Source organism: Dermacentor andersoni, chromosome 10 (assembly GCF_023375885.2).
Source record: "Dermacentor andersoni chromosome 10, qqDerAnde1_hic_scaffold, whole genome shotgun sequence".
Taxonomy (NCBI): Eukaryota; Metazoa; Arthropoda; class Arachnida; order Ixodida; family Ixodidae; genus Dermacentor; species Dermacentor andersoni.
Window position 1 is genome coordinate 111706480 of NC_092823.1, and position 19156 is coordinate 111725635.

Sequence of the window (19156 nt, forward strand, 5' to 3'; positions counted from 1 at the left end):
CCGTTCCGGGAACACTAAATGAAAACACTAAATCACTTTACGGACCGACAATTCTTTCAAAACTAATTTGGTTAACTTAGCGGTAATAGGTTATTGGAAGAGAAAAATAAAGGTCACCGGTGCATTCTTTTGAAATTTTCCGCCGAAACCCCAGCGCGCAAACGTCAGTTTAACGCCACCGATCTGAAAGTACTTCTTTTCGTATTTGGGTCATGGCGACTCTAAAGATGGTTATTGAAACTAGCTAAATATAGTATTTGCCTCTTTTAGAATACAATACGGTCCATATTTGCGACTAACATATACCTTAACTTGAGCAGACGGCGCCTAAATTTATGACGGCCCGGCAAGCTGTTGAGGAAAAGTGAAGGTGGCGTTGCCACCGGTTAAACACTTTGCGTCGCGAAGTGTCCTCTCACGGTCACAGCGCCTTATTCTTTTGCTATTTTACAAGGTTAGCTAACTATACTTCGGATGAAATGAGTGTTCTCTTTAGGGCCCGCTTATAAATGTACCTCACGGACACGCCCTGCTTCGTGCTCCTAAATACGCTCACAGCGCAAGGCTAAACGTGACGAGAAAGGACACAGACAGGGCTGACTTCCAACAGATTTTAACTGCAGAAGTAACACTTGTATAGGACTGTCTAATGAAAGCACCAAAAATGCAAAGTAAAAAATAGAAAATCACCAGGCTATGGCATAGTCACATCACTTGAAACCAGCGTTCGTTCTATAACGCCAACTGTTACGTTATACACTGTAAACCCGTTTAGTAGGGCCTCCAAACTAACTGATACTTGTACCTTGCTTCGTACTCCTTTCGTGTGCCTTCGCTGCATGGTCGCAGCACACACGGTTTCAGTTTTCTTCCAGTTCATCTTAACCATAAGCATCGACTCAATTCTGTACGAAAGCATTGGAATGGCTTCGGGGCGCCGTGCACAGCTCATGCACAGGTAGCAGCTAGCACAATAAATACAGGCGCTTTGACCAGTCACAGGCGGACAATAGCGAAATATGCATGACCACATGGAGTGAGAAACAAGCCGCATGAGAAAAAATGCACTGATAGTAGTAGCACGATACGATCAATAAGAAGAGCACATAGATTTCGTCGAGCAAACAAGAAAATTCAGTAGATAAGGCCTCACTTCTCAAGGTATCCCCAGGGTAAGCAAAACTAACGGATCCGGTATATACGTAGGGTGAACGCCGCCGCAATGATCGTCGGGAACTTCACACTGCAAGTCTACATTCGGCAGCGTCCCTTGACGTAGCGCGCGCTGTCGGAGCACCCGAAGGCGTCACTGAACTCTGGCATGTTGTGAACTGGCAGCAAGCACATCTCGCGCGGTGTCAGCGGATGGGGCCGCCGGGATGCGCTGCACCAGAGCAGGCAGTAGCGCATGAAGAAGATGCGCGTCGCCTCCGGCCAGTGAGCGCTGAAGACGCCGTAGTTTGGGGCGTGGTTTCGAAAGTCTGCGGCCATGGCGTCGAAGGCAAGCCGCAGGCCCTGGACGATGGTGTACATGGTCGCCTGCTGCTCCTGCGTTGCGTTCTTGTGTATTAATATATCATTATCTTTTTGTTATAAAAGATGCGCTACGGAAGGACGCCCCAAAGCATAAATTTTCACCAGTACTTCCTGTTCAGAACGTGCATACAATGATTGCTATGATTTGCTATAAACATTTTAGAACAGTACCCACTGACATAACATTTCAAATTTCCTTGCTCTACGTTAAAGGTGAATGTAAGTGCTGGACCTCAACATCCTAGAAAAAATGCCGCAATACGCCAGAGTGTCCTAAACAACTTAAAGGAGCCCTGAACCACTTTTTATCGAAGTGGAGCAAAGGCATTTGAAGTGAAAATAGGCTATTTCCAAAATACATTGCCGCAAAAGGTACTTCAATAGGTTAAGCAGAAGCGGAGTCATTCGGAATGAAACACGGCCTCCGCTGTGCTCCCGTTCCTTCTTCAATGACTTGCACTGTGGGCTACGGCGCACTGGGGCGTGCCCACAATTATGTCACCGCGGCGCGCAGTTCAAATGTCATTTTGGATGGTAACGTAGACGCCACGACTTTCGCCTTTGGTGCCTACGACGCGCTGAACATAAGCCGAACGCGATTGTCCTCAGCTAGCCGCGGTGCGCTTAGCCAGTGGACTCGTGGCGGCACCCAGCGGCGGCGGCGGTATCTACGCGATGTAGCCGACCGCAGCTTGATGTCAGCTATCGGCCAATAGCAGCCGTCTAAGGGAATGACGAAATAGTGCGTCCGATGACAAAACAGTGCGTCTAGAAGAGAGTGGAGACTGGGCCTTCTGTTGAAAAGAGAGTGTTTGAGAGAAAGGGGACTTCGCGATCCGCTTGCGAGCTCCACGCACTGCGTATACGGCAGTAAAAATTGACTGAGATGATCACAGCAGCGTGTGCTAACCCCCGGACTACATTATTTCACCAAGCCCGAGAAGTGGTTCAGGGCCCCTTTAATATAAGAGCTTTTCTACGAAACAGTCTTGGTGTCATTTCACAGGAAGTGCACGTGCCATGAGGTCATGATGCTGAAGCTGGTCCCGTGGATCAAATGGTCGTCTTCAATATGTGCTGCTATACAAGCACGTACCCAGGATCTTTTTCGGGGACGTGGGGTCCCAACCCAAGGTGGCTTTTGTATGCAAAAGAAGGGGGAGGGGGTTACCTTTACTAGCACAAATCTGAAGAATGCCCACCTTTCGCCATAAAGAAGCGTAAACCAGCAAAAGAGAAATTAAATAAGGTGTATAATACACCTCTCTTTTAGAATATATACATATACCTATAGATTTCAGTGACCCCTTCGGCAGAGTCATTTATCGATGGCGTGTGAAATGCACGTGAATGCTGTGTGTCTCAGTATTGCTTCTCTTTACAATAAGCAGCGCTAGCAACTCTGAAAAAACACTTCTAATAATTTACAACATTTATTAGGGTTGGAAACATCTTTAGTTGCATGCAAAGGTCACAACTATTTACAGGGTGTCCCAATTAGTTATATGCACCAAGATTCAAAAGAACAATGCGTTACTCGAAGAAAACCTAGTTCATGTTGTGTACAGTACAGTGCAGTAGCTGCCAGTAATTTTTTCGTTGTTGAAAGTTAATTTGGTAATTGTAAGTAATTATCTAACCCGAGACGTACTATAGTAGTTATGAAAGTGCTAACAAACTTTTTTGCCACTGATAAATAAACCCCTCCAAATATGGAGAATACCACGTGACTGAGCATTCCCCAGGATCATAAAGCAGCGTCCTCGAACAGGCTCTCTTTGAGTTATCCAGAACGAAATAAAGGAAAAAAAAAAACATCCTGCTCGAGCTAGTGCCTAAACTGCCGCGCCCCGGCCGAAGTAACACATCGCGTTTCGTATTGGAAACAAGCTGAGATATAGCTATTCTGTTAGCGTAAGTAAAGTGCCCGGATGAGTTCGTTTTTGCCACAAAACCTACCAACACAAGAGCGAATTGACAACGTCAGTACATAGGTGTAAAGGTGGTTTGGTTTCGTCGCTGTTTCCATGTCTTTCTCTAATGAGCAGAATGTAAACATGATCCTTGCTTTGGGATCTGCAAATGGCAATAATAGTATGGCCGCAAATATATCTATATCAGTCACCAGGCGAAGTGTGGCGGTAGACCAAACGCATCGACTATGATCAGAAATAATGAAAACATGAGAGAAACCGGCAGCTTCCAGAAACAGCGACGAAACACTCAATTTTTCAGTCCTAGCCTACGCATGGATGTTCTAGCCTTTATGGCCTCAAAGCCTCATGCTAGCGTGCGCGACGTGGCAACCCAGGTGTCATTTCCAAGTCGTCCGTTTGGAGGATTCTAAATGGCGGCCTTTCACCCGTACCACCTTAACCAGCACCGATGCTTAAAAGATAGGGACCTGTAGAATTGTCTAAACTTCTCGAATAGGATCCTCACAAAAACCGATGAATCTCAGGACTCTCTGAGCAAGATCATGTGCACAGATGAAGGCAATTTTCGCATAAACGCCCTGGTTAAGTTTGCATAATGCACACTATTGGAGGGACTCAAATCCACACTCGGTAAAGCGCAACCGGCACAAGTGGTCACTCAATGTGTGGTTCGGAATTTACGCTGGTGCTATAATTGGTCCCATGTTCTTCGATCACACACTGACTGGGCAGTATTACTTTGCCGGATTTAAAATAAAGTTGTTGCCATCCATACGTGAACGAAATCCTCGAAGGAGTGGTGGATGAGTTTCTCAGCGAAGTCTTGCTGTCACGTTTTTCACTTCAGTGGTATCAGCAAGATGGGGCACCCGCACTCAGCAGCAGCAGAGCACGAAACTGGCTGGATGCGACTTTTCATGCGCAATAGATAGGAAGACACGTGCCTGTAAATTGGCCGACTAGGTCACCTGACCTATCTCCACTCGATTTCTTTCTTTTGGGTTATGTGAAACATCATGCTAACATGATCAAGACGGACGTCAGATTAGTTCAAGGCAAGGATAAGGGATTTATGCTGTAGAAATCCGGCGTCGGTCATCAAGAAAGCCATTGAAGAAGTGATCAAACGGACACAGTACTGCGTAGCTGCAAAAGGAGACCTATTCGAACACGTCCTCTAGGCTGGTGCTCAACGGAGCTTACGAATTCATAGATAATAAGGGCACACTGAATTCTGATTTTTGTTTTGTTTTGGTGTAGACATCCTGATTGACAATTCGGCTCATTTAGAAGTGGTATATTTACTTTCTTGAACGCATCGGATTTGCCTTTTCTCTACACGTTGGTTGCTTCCCGGTCTGTTTATTTCGCTTTTACTTTTTGACACGAACCTGTTTTTGCAGCACGTATACACTTTCATGGAAAATAAAACGGTCACTTTAATTTGGCTTTGGTCTGAAGCAAGTTTCTGGCGCGAAATATAGCTTCGCGCGCAGTCTTTCGATGCGGTGCGAGCAAAGCCGATATTTTGAAACATTCTATGCCTATTAGATTGTTTTTCGCATTTCAGGCGTGGTCAGAGTGGCGCTTCGGCCACGTTATCAAGGGCCTTTTGTTGTCAATATGATCAATCGGCCTTGTGAGACGGATAATAATTGTGACGTAGAAATGAGAGGAAGGAATAGCTACGAAACCACGAAACCTGCTGTTGGTGCTCCTTCCGTACCATTATCAAGGTGATGCGCTGTCTCTTCGGGTTTGCGACAGGCAATGCAGTTGTTTTGAATCAGCTTATTTGAAGGCGTTGTTTTTTTATGCGGGTGGGAGCGCCCGTAGGTGGTATTTTTCGTACTTCGTGAGGTTTGTTTGCCAGTCGGTAGAAACTGTACGCAATTAGTACGTCGCTGAAAACACCACAGTTAGATGGCATTTTGGGGTGCCTACAAATGCCTCATTCACATTTTGATAATTAGGACAGTACTTCTCGTGTTAGATAATTATTTGCTTTTACCGAATTCAATTTCAGTAACGAAATAATTACTACCGGCTACTCCACTGTACCGGAAAAAAACATGCACTTGGTTTTCTTCGAGTAACGCATGTGCTCTTATTTTAAGTATTAGAGCATGATAGTTGGGGAACACTGTATAATTCACTCAGTAACCGAAATGAGGCCAAGCCGGTATCACTCGAAATCAGAATCAACAGCAGTCATGTGCAGCAGCGCTTATACTTGGACTCACAGAAAAGAGAGAGATAGAGAGGCTGCAATCTCGCTGTAAAGGCGAAGTAGTATTAGTGATAGACAAATATGCGATAATTACACGTAGGAAGATTGCACCCCCGAGAGGACTCGGTGCAGGGAAACTTCCCGGGCAGCCTGGCCTGCTATGGCGGCGAGAGCCATCGTCTTCAAGATCCATGTGCAGCCACCTTTGCTTTTATTTTTCGCTCTTCTTAATTACACGTTCCACATATTTTTCAATTTATTACGCAATAAAGTTTGACTATGTCACGTGGTGTGAAGTAGTCTTGATGCGTTTTAGCCTGCATTCGTGCTTTGTGCACTACAGAGCATCACGAGCTCATTTGTATAGCTTGAGCGAAAATATTTATAACAGCACATTCTGATTTATTTTTCAGTTCAGGTAGCATGTTGTATGCTATGGAACTCACTAATGGGTGGTATGCCGAAGAACTGGCCATTATTTCTGCGTCATGCTACGCAAGTATAGGTAGATATTTTACGAGGGGCCCCCACAAAATAGGTTCCAATTCACATTTAAGTAATGCATGGAAATCAGAAAAAAAAGATGTTTGTATTGGTGGATAGTGTGACGCCGACACTTTTTCCAGGCGTGAAGCATCTATTTCTTTAGGAATTCATTGTAACACTGCATTTTGTTTTGTATGCTGGTGTCACCCGCCGTGGTTGCTCAGTGGCTATGGTGTTAGGCTGCTGAGCACGAGGTCGCGGGATCGAATCCCGGCCACGGCGGCCGCATTTCGATGGGGGCGAAATGCGAAAACACCCGTGTACTTAGATTTAGGTGCACGTTAAAGAACCCCAGGTGGTCGAAATTTCCGGAGTCCTCCACTACGGCGTGCCTCATAATCAGAAAGTGGTTTTGGCACGTAAAACCCCACAATTTAATTGTATGCTGGTGTCATGCTTACTTTCCACCTGTAATTGCAACCATGATGTAATTTGTGGCGGAACCGCAGCATCACGGAGAAAAGTTTTCCCGGCTAGAAACTACTTCAGCTCTCAGGAGACCCAGCAGGGCAACATTTTGGCCGCAATGATGCATTTCATGCAGAGGTGACATGCTTGTTTCGGGCAAACATGCACATTAGCATGACACTCGTATACAAAACATATCTTTTGTTTATTTAAAAAGTAATTATTACAGGCGGCATTCAATGACTGGTCTAAGCAAGAAGTGCTTGTTAACCAACCAGGCTATGCTACAATATTTCCGGTTAACCGGCACTTCGTAAATAAAGGATGGCTCACATCTCGAACAACTACCCGTGCAGCACAATCCGACAACATAAACTTTTTATTATTTCCGTGTTTTATTTATTAATGATTTAGAACTGTGGATACCCCAACCAAAAATTTGTGAATGCCTACTAAAAGTGTTCAGTTCTTCTCGAGATGTCCGTTGCCAACTTTCAGCTTAACTTTAGCAGGGCTCACTGAAGTACCTCTAGCCATTCAAGGCTATAAAATGTTTTATTAAGACAGCTACTAGAATTCTGAATTAGCTGTTCAAGACGTCTGTCAGACCTCAGTTAGCTGCTTCAGTGTTCGATGGGCAGGGAACTTTATCGAATGTTGAATGGTGAACCTTTTCACAATTCACATAAAATAATTTCCAGGTACTATGATAACATTAGCGAGTATCCGTTATTATATCGCAACTTATGAAAAGTTTTTTTTATTGCTAACACGAATGGGGCATTGCAAAGAAATGGCTGCTTCGTTCGCATTCATAGGAGATTTAGAAGAGTGCAAACGACCACTGCATGACCTGTGAAGTCGGTCTCCGTGAGCAACCATGCCTGCAGCACTACCTAAATTTTGAAGTTTCATGCCTATACCATGCTCACAAGGAGGAAATTTGTCGTTATTTTACTTCAATTTTATGTTTTATTGTACCGGTCCCGAGCAAGTGCGCATCGATAAAAATCTATCGGAAGCTAAACATTCTCGCCAATTTTCCGATCTCGGCGGTCAGCTGTAGGGCCAACTTTTCGAGGGAAAAAGCGAAGTGAGTGCCTTTGCGTAGATTTGGCTAGTCAAGGCTGGCTGCATGGTGTAATCTCTCTGCTAGTTTAGTTCCTTCCGCCGTGGATTTTAGGCGACACCAGGCAAAAAGAAAAAAGAAGTTTTATTCTGGACAACTAAGCCACTGTAAATTTTTTTGTGACAACAAAGCCGTGGAGCCATCTATTGCTTGTTGAGCTAAATGAAATGGGAATCCTGTTTTGCCAATACACTGAAAGATGGCGCCACCTATAAGTACCCGCCGTATACCTCAGCTGAAAGAAAATGCGGTATCAGTGTCTCCGCGAGTTTATTATTTTGCGAAGGTAACTTTCAATTGACGTTGCCCCTAATGTAATGCCTTTTCAAAGGTGCGACCGCTCTCATCTGTTCTCCGCAATTATAAAGGCTGTTTGTCTTCCAAGTAAAAAGATGAAATACGAAGTATGAAACGACGTTCTTTCAGCCACGGTCGCCACAGAGCCCACTGACAGGGTTGCCAGGTCCAAAATGTGAAAAGTAGCCAAAAAATCTCAGAAAGTAGCCAGAAAAGTAGCCAACTCTGGCCACATACTGAAATGTAGCCAAAAAAGTAGCCACGTTATGGAAAAACGTTGCATTTTCATTTATTATGCAACTCTGAAGACATTATCACAGCCAACACTTAAAGCTGCTTTTAGTAAATGTAGGAACATACAAAAAATCTGAAGCATGTATAAATGTCTACAGCTAAGAGTGCTTTGATCAGCATGTAATATGACTAGAATATTATCACAAATCAGAATCACAGCTCCAGATCAGGTGTAAATGTTTGAGTTAATCTTGGCACACATTTCTCGAAGAATGTCAAAGCTCGAGGTATCCTCGAGCGATCGCTTTCGCGATTATTTACGTGCGATTTTGCGTCTTGGCATCGGATGCGTCGCAGGTCTTTTGTTCCGCTTTGCAAAATGAGATGCCCAGTCACGCGAAATCTCGCAAAAGTGATCGTATTCCCGAATGCAGCAGTATATTTTCAAGCAGGGAACACATAAATGGACCGACTATGCCGAGAGCGCGCCTGCCAGACCGGCCGCTGACATGCTGGTACAATGCGTTGGCGGGCTAGTTGGTGCGAATCCATGAATACTTTGTTTGAATACTTTGTTATACAATGTATACATGCTGGTAGCATGTTTACGTTTATCCCGCGGCCAGCTGTTCCATGTGTTCGATTTTGCAAACTTCGGGCAGCTTCGGGTTGTCTTAGGATCCCACCTCACGTTGACTTCCCCATCAGGACCGGCACTAGCTGGCTGCCGTCTGACGGCCAGCGGGCTGCCAGAACTCCAAAAATCGAAGCCCAATGTGCGGAAGGCCTGACGCGGAACGTCAATGCAAAGACGGAACACGCTGTGACGTCACCAGTGCGAAATCTTTTGCATGAAATGAAAGCGCCTGAGTCAGATTGACGATGATGATGGATCAGCTTGAAAAGATTTGAAGTGTCGTCATCGCGCGTTGGCCTAAATATTTGCTAATGTTGCTGCATAATATGAGCTGCACAAGTTTGTATCCAATTTTTACAATAGTCAAGCTATTTCTAAAATAGCCAAAAAAGTAGCCAAGTAGCCAAGGCATTTTTTTCCCCGCCAACAGCCTCAAAAAGTAGCCAATTTGGCGCAAAGTAGCCAAATCTGGCAACCCTGCCCACTGACCACTATAACTACCAGCGTGCTTTGCGGCGGCAGCGGTGGCACGGTAAAAATGGTCGTTTTGCGTACACTAGGTTCGCACCGTACCTGCGGAGATTCAGCAACTTGATCCTTGAAGCCGAGCCGGTAGTGAAGGTCGACGAGGCATCGGATGCGGAGGGAGTACCTGTCGTGGGTGTCCCTGGCCCACCAGGACACGCCTTGCCTGAACCCAGCAAAATCTGGGTGCATTATAATTGCCACCTGTAGGTAAAATTGGGTGTTTGATTAAAATCCTAGTGAACGAAACTGGAAGGGTACTCGGCGCCGGCCACTGCAGCCGCATGCAGTATCAAGAAGAGAGCCAAGAAAGCACGGCGAACTGCAGTAAGAGCCCAAACGCATGAACTCTCAAACTGACTGGAAGACACTTAACGCCATCATTATTCCCGGGAGCCGGCAAACGCCTCTCTAATTGCGGGTATCAGCGGCTTCGTGTGCTTCCCGAAGCAAATAATTTTTTTTTCACGCTAGGATGACGTATGAGTTATGTGGATAAGGCTTGAGCCGCGCTTATGCAAGAAGGAATACTTAACCACGCAGCCGTGGAAGGATAGAGGCGCTACTTTTCTACTATTGCACTAGTTTCAGAAAGCCAACGTAGCTACTTATTGTAACTTTCTTTAAACAGGAATGTGCAGTAAAGAGCGTGGAAACTCACATATATAATACAGAAAAAAAGCCTTAAAATTATGGCGCAATTATAGGCAGCCATTTATTGTTGACAAATCGCATAACACTGAACGAACAGCTTCATCATTTGTTTTAAAACATTTCAACGACCTTACAGGGTGTATAAAAGGTGCTCCGTTTATCTCATGTCTAGCGTACTCACCTTTACGCGTGACAACGTTAAGGGGTTGTGTATCATTGGTGAGCGTAAATGAATTTTTTCACGAATTTTTTATGGCACGTAAACGTAATGATAGCTGCGACAGATCACAGAAGTCTGCGGGAAGCAAACTTTGATAGCTCCTACGTCGTACACTCGGTACATAGCAGGTGCTAGCATTCCCAGGGCACTTCCCGCACTTTCCAGGGGCTGTCTGCCTGGCGATGTCTCTGACCGGTTTCCCGCCACTTGGGTCACTGGGTGGCCTATGGTCTAGTGGTTAGAGCATCGCGCCACTGTGATGAGGGAACTTGGGTCCAAACCAATCATCGGGCCAACTTGGGTCAAGAAGAATTTGACATTGCATATGTGCCGCTGGTCACTTAACCAACTGTTTACTGGGAGTGGGTGGTATATGGTCTAATAGGCAGCGCATCGGGAATGCTGTGCTGATGGAAAAGGGTTCGAAACCAACCGTCAGAACAACTGCATGAGGCATTGGGTATATGTCGCGTTTCAAAGAACCGCTTTGATGACAACTTGGAACACTGCTTATGTGCGAATTAGTCTGTGCCGCAATTCAATAAACCTGACGCCAAATTCGGCGACTAGGTACCTGCCATTGTCCAATGAATCTGCTTGAGGCCAACTTGGACAACTGAGTACGTGCCGCTGGGGATACACCACTTTTCAATGACCGTTTTACAGCGCGACAGCGTGACCATTTTACGATGTGACATACGCGCCGCGTAGCGCCGATAGTTCCAAACTTTGCATTGCAGTTCTATTATATTCCACCAGGTGTCCCGACATGTAGCAGTTGTATACAGCAGTGGCATGCTGTGCGTATCTGGACCTGATTAACTCAAGCAGGCTAGGTGGCTATTTGTTACCACCCTGTTTCGAAGGGAATGCCAATAAAGCATCATTATCATCGTCATCAACAGCAAGGTACCGTGCCAAGGGTCAAGAGCTGAGATATGTGCGCCGTGTAGTCTGGATACCTGTGTTTATTCTTCGGTACACGTTATGCCACCTCCTGACAAGGTGCGAAGCGCTGCTGAAGAAGCGAATCGCAGAGCTACGCACGCGGCTGCAACCAAGGCGACATCGGGCTAAACAGACCGCTGTGCAGAGAGCAGGACAAGCCGCAGCTTGTCGCGGGCGCCCGGCGGACAGTTCATTCACATCTTGTGAAAACGACGCGAAGAGGCTTCGCCGCGAAGGCCCTGTAGTGGCGTAGTGCCGAAAATGGAGCTCCTCCAGCTTACGCTGTGATTGTGTTGCATGTAGCGTGCATGTATGTTGCATGTGGCATGTGTTGCATGTAGCCTGTGACTTTTTGGATTCCAACTTGGGTGTCTGGGTACGAGTCACTGGGCATCTGCTACTCTTCAATGAACCTCTTTATCGCTAACTTTTGCAACAATGTTCGAATAGCTATGCACCACATTTTAATAGGAAATAAATTATTTAAAATTTATCCGCTGGGGAAAGAGGGAAAATCAAATTCCTGTCATATATTATCAGGCAAACTTCTCTGAATGTTACATTCACACGAGCGCCATGCGCGGACATCCTGGCAGCGCAGCTGGATGACGCAGCGTGTCCATAGTTAAGCGCCAGAGGGGAGCCCGGCTGCACGGGTGCTCTACATGACGCGTTTCTGCGGTGGCAATACGGCGTTTCGCTAAATTGCTTCGTCGCTAATCGCACTGACGTCGACGTTCGTCATCATATGGTTTCTGCTGCAATTGTTTTTGAGTTTCTTCTACATTTACTTTCTCGTGCCTTTTGCTAAACGTCCACTCGTATTTCAAGCTTAATATTGCTGCATGTAGGCCGGTTTTTATCTACACTTTTGAAAGCTAGACTTTCTACGCGGCCCAAAACTTCGCTGGAGTGGACTTTCAAGGATGCAGAAACATTCAAAGTCTACCGAAGCCTTAGAGTTGCGTGTCGACGCTTTCAGTATTACGCGACTTTTTGGCCATTTTAATATTACAGTACTTCGTTTGAATCACTCACGCTGAGCTCGATTCTATCGACAAAAGCGCATTTTTGTGGCGATTACCATTCTTAGGGAAGTTCGTCTTGCTTGCGGTTCGTATCCAACCTCTATCACATACTCAGTGACCGATGCTATCTCTTAGTTGGGACCACTAGGTGCTCGCCGTGGTCTTGCCGAGCTGAAACATAAGCAACTGTGTGTGTGCCTCAATTGACGACTTTCTGCTGGCTGCTGTCTGATCTAGTGAAAGTGCAAGTAGAAGTGCGAACATGTTCCACCTGGAATTGAATAACCTGAACATGTAACTTGCGATGTTGAACAGTGTTATCGAGAAACATATATCAAACGGCTCTTCTAAGTACCTTAGTAGCCTTCTCACAAATTAATTTTGATAAGTTTCTTCACAATAAAACTACCACTAGGTTTACTTGTCACCTCAACTTTTGTACTGCCTAGAATCCCGTTAGAAGACTTAAAAACTGACATCTTCATTTGCTGCTTAAAACTGTGGGATGGCTTGTCTTATTGCCTCAAATTATCCTGGCATCAATTTGCTGAGCAAGTTTACATTCCTTGTTATTTTGCTTTATGCTATTTCAATGTATTCAGTTAGATCCGAATGTGTGTAATTGCAGCACTGCATTTTAAATCTGAACCGTTGCATGTTCGTTAATATGCGCATCACACGTTATTGTTTGTTCTTTTTGGTTTGGTATCCTTCTTTGTGACGTTTCTTGTGGTTTGGTTCTTTTTCCGATTGATTTTCAATTTTCTATATTAGCCGAGGGACTCGTTCCAGTCTGAAACTTAAGGACAATTGCCGGTATCCTCACAAAATCCAACAAAATTATAGTAACTCAATATTGATACGTGTACTTATCTTTATCGGGCGACCCCGTTTCGCCGCTTAACAAATGCAATCGCACAGCGCGGGACGCGCCTGCATGTATCCGACGTTTCTGGAAAGTTATCGATGCTTCTACCCGGCTGTCTGTTGTCGCCGAACCTTGTGTTATCTGATTTCATCGCGTAGCGCGAATGGTGTAGAACTTTGTGGAAAGCACGCGGGTCCAAACGATTAGTCTGGAACATTCGACGACTGCTTTATAAAAGCCGACGCGCTTGACCCGCTGAGCAGATTTTCGACGATCGCCGAGCGTGTTCGCCGCTATCATTGCGCTATAAGTGTAGCCTGTTTTGTGGGCACAGGTTCGCCCAATAAAAGTTAGTTTTCTTGTTCACAGTATTGCTACTGTGTTCTTTCTTCAACGTCACCACCACGTGACATCTGGTGGAGGTGCTTGTGCGTTCATGTACCGAACGCCCCCGCAAAGCCGCGATCCAAGCCCGAAGCCCGAGGACAAAACCGACACCGCCCAAGACCAGCGTGCTAGCCGCAGACTGCAAGGCCTGCCCCCAGAGCACGGACTTCTACCTGAGGCGACAAAGAAGATCGTGGTCAAGACAACCTCAATGGCTGCCCCAGCGTCCCCCGTTATCCTACAACAACCCCGGGACCCACCGACCTTCCATGGAGCAGCGACTGAAGACCCGGAATCTTGGCTGGAGACCTACGAGCGAATCGCGACATTCAACAACTGGGACTCCGACGACAAGCTGCGGCATGTCTACTTCGCCTTAGAAGACGCCGCCAGAACGTGGTTTGAGAACAGGGAGTCGACCTTGACTACGTGGGACCTGTTCCGTAGCGGCTTCCTGTGCACCTTTACAAGTGTCGTGCGCAAGGAAAGGGCCGAAGCTATGCTGGACGCCCGAGTGCAGCTACCAAACGAGAACGTTGCCATCTTTACGGAAGAAATGACCCGTCTGTTCCGCCACGCCGACCCGGATATGGCCGAGGAAAAGAAAGTTCGCCTACTCATGCGTGGTGTGAAGGAGGAACTTCTCGCCGGGATGGTAAGAAGCCCACCGAAGACCGTCGAAGAGTTTCTTCGTGAGGCGACGAACATCGAGAAGACACTCGAAATGCGGAACCGGCAATTCAACCGCCGTACAAGCTCTACCCCCTACGCAGGAATTCAATCACTGGCCACGGACGATCTGCGCGAGACCATCAGGGCAATTGTGCGCGAAGAACTGCGCAAGGTCTTGCCTTCGTCGCAGCCTCAAGTGGCTTCGATCGCCGACATCGTAAAAGAAGAGGTGCACCGATCGCTTGGAGTTCCTGAGGTGCAACCAGAACCACCGCAGCCTCAGCCGCAAGCGATGAGCTACGCCGCCGTCGCCCGCCGTCAGGGTCCCTTTCCACTACCCCGCCAGGGCCCCGTAACGCCGCAATTCCGTCGACCACCACCGCCGCCGCCAGCACGCCCACCCGTTGCCCAGCGCAGCTACCCGAGGAAGACTGACGTTTGGCGCGCTCCTGACCACCGCCCGCTCTGCTACCACTGCGGAGAGGCAGGTCACGTCTACCGACGATGCCCATACCGAGAGATGGGACTGCGAGGTTTCGCCGTTAACGCGCCGCGTCCACAGCTTGGAGAGCGCCCACGTGACATCGCCGACTACCTCGCCGCTACTCAATGGAGCTCTCGACGACCGTCGCGTTCGCCATCACCAGGCCGCTACCTGTCGCCGCAGCGCCGACCATACAGTGGCCCAGCCCGGGGCCGGTCAGCGAGCCCATATCCGGAAAACTAAAAGCAGCAACCGATGGAGGTGCGGTTGCTGTTCGTCGAACTGACGAAGATCCTCCGCCGCCGACGAAAGCGCCGAAGAAACCATCTCGACGACATAATGACGACGCGCCACCGTCCCGAGGAAGTCAGGAAGCCAAGACTGCACCGACGAAAGACGACTTCACGACGCGACGTACTAGCTTCAATTCAACACGACACAGCCGCGATCCGACGCCAAGACCCAACTGCAACGCAAGACAAAGAACCACCGACCTCGACGTGCTTCTAGACGGCCACGCAGTCACCGCCTTAATCGACACAGGCGCCGATTTCTCAGTCATGAGTGGACACATCGCCGTCCAGATGAAGAAGGTTAAGACTGCATGGGAAGGCCCTCAAATTCGGACCGCTGGAGGACACCTGATTACGCCGACAGGAATGTGCACGGCAAGAATTACCATTCACGACCGGACTTACCCTGTCACCTTCGTTATCCTCCAACAGTGTTCACGAGACGTCATTCTCGGTATGGACTTCCTGGACCAACACGGCGCAATCATCAACCTGAAGTCGAAGTCAATAACGCTGTCGGAAGATAATGCGATACCGCCGGAGAGCCCTCGTAGTCACCACGCCTTGAATGTGCTCGAAGACCAAGTGAGCATCCCGCCCCGCTCCAGCATTGTTATTTCGGTCGGCACCGAAATACCCGCTGACGTAGAAGGCGTCATCGAAGGCGACCAACGTCTACTGCTAGACCGTGAAATTTGCGTCGCAAGAGGGATCGCTCGACTGCGTGGAGGGAAAACTGAAGTGTTGCTGACAAACTTCAGCCAGGAGTTCAAGCACCTCAACAAGGGCACGACGATCGCGTACATCGAGGAAATTCTGGAAACAAGTAATGCGTTTGTCCTCTCGGATTCCGCCGCATCTACCCCGACGACCATGGTTCCCGAACCAGACTACGACATTAATCCAAGTCTCCCAGTGATTAAGCAACAGCAGCTCAGAAGTCTGCTCCGACGATACAAAAGCTGCTTTTCGACGACATCGAGGATTCGACAAACACCAGTCGCCAAGCATCGCATAATCACCGAGGAGTACGCTCGACCACTCCGCCAAAGCCCTTACCGAGTTTCGCCGCGAGAACGCGAAGCTATAAGAGAACAAGTCGACGAAATGCTGCGCGACGACATCATCCAGCCGTCGAAAAGCCCATGGGCATCCCCTGTTGTCCTGGTGAAGAAAAAGGACGGAACCCTACGTTTCTGCGTCGATTATCGTCGTCTAAACAAAATCACGAAGAAGGACGTATACCCCCTTCCACGGATAGACGACGCATTGGATCGGCTCTGCAACGCTAAGTACTTCTCCTCGATGGACCTCAAGTCTGGCTATTGGCAAATAGAAGTCGACGAAAGAGATCGCGAAAAGACCGCCTTCATCACCCCAGACGGCCTCTACGAGTTCAAGGTTATGCCATTTGGACTGTGCTCGGCGCCTGCAACGTTCCAGCGCGTGATGGACACGGTTTTAGCGGGATTGAAATGGCAGACCTGTCTCGTTTACTTGGATGACGTCGTTGTATTCGCCGGAAATTTCGACGATCACCTTAGGCGGCTTGCCACAGTACTAGAGGCCATCAAGTCATCAGGGCTCACTCTGAAGCCAGAAAAATGCCGCTTCGCTTACGACGAGCTTCTGTTCCTAGGCCACGTCATCAGTAAATCCGGAGTACGCCCCGACCCCCAGAAAACAGCTGCCATCGCAAAGTTCCCGCAGCCCACCGACAAGAAGGCAGTGCGTAGATTCCTTGGCATGTGTGCCTACTACAGGCGCTTTGTCAAGGACTTTTCACGCATCGCCGAGCCGTTGACACGTCTAACTAAATGTGATGTTGAGTTCAAGTGGGAAACGCCGCAGGCCGACGCATTTGAAGAACTCAAACGACGCATGCAGTCGCCGCCGGTACTTGCGCACTTCGACGAGTACGCCGATACAGAAATCCATACTGACGCCAGTAGCCTAGGCCTCGGTGCCGTTCTAGTCCAGAGGAGAAACGGAGTCGAACAGGTGATAGCTTACGCTAGCCGGTCGCTGTCAAAAGCGGAAGGCAACTATTCTGCAACCGAAAAGGAATGCCTCGCCATCGTTTGGGCTACAGCTAAATTTCGCCCTTATCTTTATGGCAGGCCATTCAAAGTCGTCAGTGACCATCACGCGTTGTGTTGGCTAGCGAGTATAAAGGATCCTTCAGGACGACTGGCACGGTGGAGCCTCAGACTACAAGAATACGACATCACTGTAACCTACAAGTCAGGACGAAAACACTCCGATGCCGATTGCCTATCACGCGCCCCCATTGACCCGCCGCCGCAAGATGACGAAGATGACGCCTTCCTTGGCATGATAAGCGCGGAAGACTTCGCTGAACAGCAACGGGCAGACCCGGAGCTAAAAGGCCTGGTGGAATATTTGGAAGGGCACACCGACGTTGTCCCCAGGGCATTTAAGCGCGGATTATCTTCCTTCACGCTTCAAAACAATCTCCTCGTGAAGAAGAACTTTTCACCAGTCCGCGCCAACTACCTTCTTGTTGTCCCGTCAGGACTTCGTCCAGAAGTATTGCACGCCCTACATGACGATCCGACCGCTGGACACCTCGGTTTTTCCCGGACACTATCGAGGATACAAGAAAAGTATTATTGGCCGCGCCTGACCGCCGACGTCGCCCGTTATGTCAGAACATGCCGAGACTGTCAGCGACGCAAGACACCGCCGACAAGGCCAGCCGGATTACTACAGCCAATCGAGCCTCCTTGCCGACCATTCCAGCAGATCGGGATGGACTTGCTGGGACCCTTTCCGACGTCAATAACCGGAAATAAGTGGATCGTCGTGGCGACGGACTACCTCACCCGCTTCGCTGAAACAAAAGCACTGCCGAAAGGTAGCGCAGCCGAAGTGGCGAAATTCTTTGTCGAAAACATCCTGCTTCGACATGGCGCCCCAGAAGTCCTCATCACCGACAGAGGAACGGCCTTTACAGCGGAGCTCACCCAAGCCATTCTGAAATACAGTCAGACAAGGCACAGGAGAACCACGGCCTACCACCCGCAGACGAATGGTCTTACGCAGCGGCTGAATAAGACCCTCGCCGACATGCTAGCGATGTACGTCGACGTCGAACACAAGACCTGGGATGCCGTCCTGCCGTACGTAACATTCGCTTACAACACGGCGGTGCAAGAAACAACACAGATCACGCCGTTTAAGCTGGTTTACGGCAGGAACCCGACGACGACGCTCGACGCCATGCTGCCCCACGTCACTGACGAAGAGAATGTTGACGTCGCTAGCTATCTCCAGCGAGCCGAAGAAGCCCGACAGCTCGCCCGCCTACGGATCAAGAACCAACAGAGGACCGACAGCCGACACTACAACCTCCGACGACGCTTTGTTGAGTACCAGCCCGGCGACCGTGTTTGGGTTTGGACCCCGATACGCCGACGAGGACTCAGTGAGAAACTACTCCGACGCTATTTCGGACCCTACAAGGTCATCCGACGTATTGACGCTCTGGACTATGAGGTCGTGCCAGACGGCATTTCGCATTCACAGCGGCGCCGCGCACGATCTGAAGTGGTCCACGTGGTGCGCCTTAAACCCTTTTACGGACGCTGACGAACTTCGTCATTTTGTTCTTTTCTTTGCTACGAGTGCTTTTGTTTATTACCTTCGTTTGTTTGCAGCATCGGGTCGATGCTTTTTAAGAGGGGGGTATTGATACGTGTACTTATCTTTATCGGGCGACCACGTTTCGCCGCTTAACAAATGCAATCGCACAGCGCGGGACGCGCCTGCATGTATCCGACGTTTCTGGAAAGTTATCGATGCTTCTACCCGGCTGTCTGTTGTCGCCGAACCTTGTGTTATCTGATTTCATCGCGTAGCGCGAATGGTGTAGAACTTTGTGGAAAGCACGCGGGTCCAAACGATTAGTCTGGAACATTCGACGACTGCTTTATAAAAGCCGACGCGCTTGACCCGCTGAGCAGATTTTCGACGATCGCCGAGCGTGTTCGCCGCTATCATTGCGCTATAAGTGTAGCCTGTTTTGTGGGCACAGGTTCGCCCAATAAAAGTTAGTTTTCTTGTTCACAGTATTGCTACTGTGTTCTTTCTTCAACGTCAC

The 19156-nt window shown here is 48.3% G+C and overlaps 1 protein-coding gene across 1 annotated transcript in view; it reads right to left on the minus strand.

The window, feature by feature from the left end:
- Positions 1 to 597: 597 nt before the first annotated feature.
- The window catches only part of LOC126543634 (endothelin-converting enzyme homolog), a 40411-nt gene continuing 21852 nt past the window's right edge, over positions 598 to 19156 (minus strand). The window contains exons 6-7 of the mRNA XM_055077803.2: positions 9528 to 9683; positions 598 to 1548 (exon numbers count right to left, since the gene is read on the minus strand). Of these exons, the coding sequence (XP_054933778.1) occupies positions 1252 to 1548; positions 9528 to 9683 (453 nt within the window). The 3' untranslated portion in view covers positions 598 to 1251. The remainder of the gene's footprint in view (positions 1549 to 9527; positions 9684 to 19156) is intronic.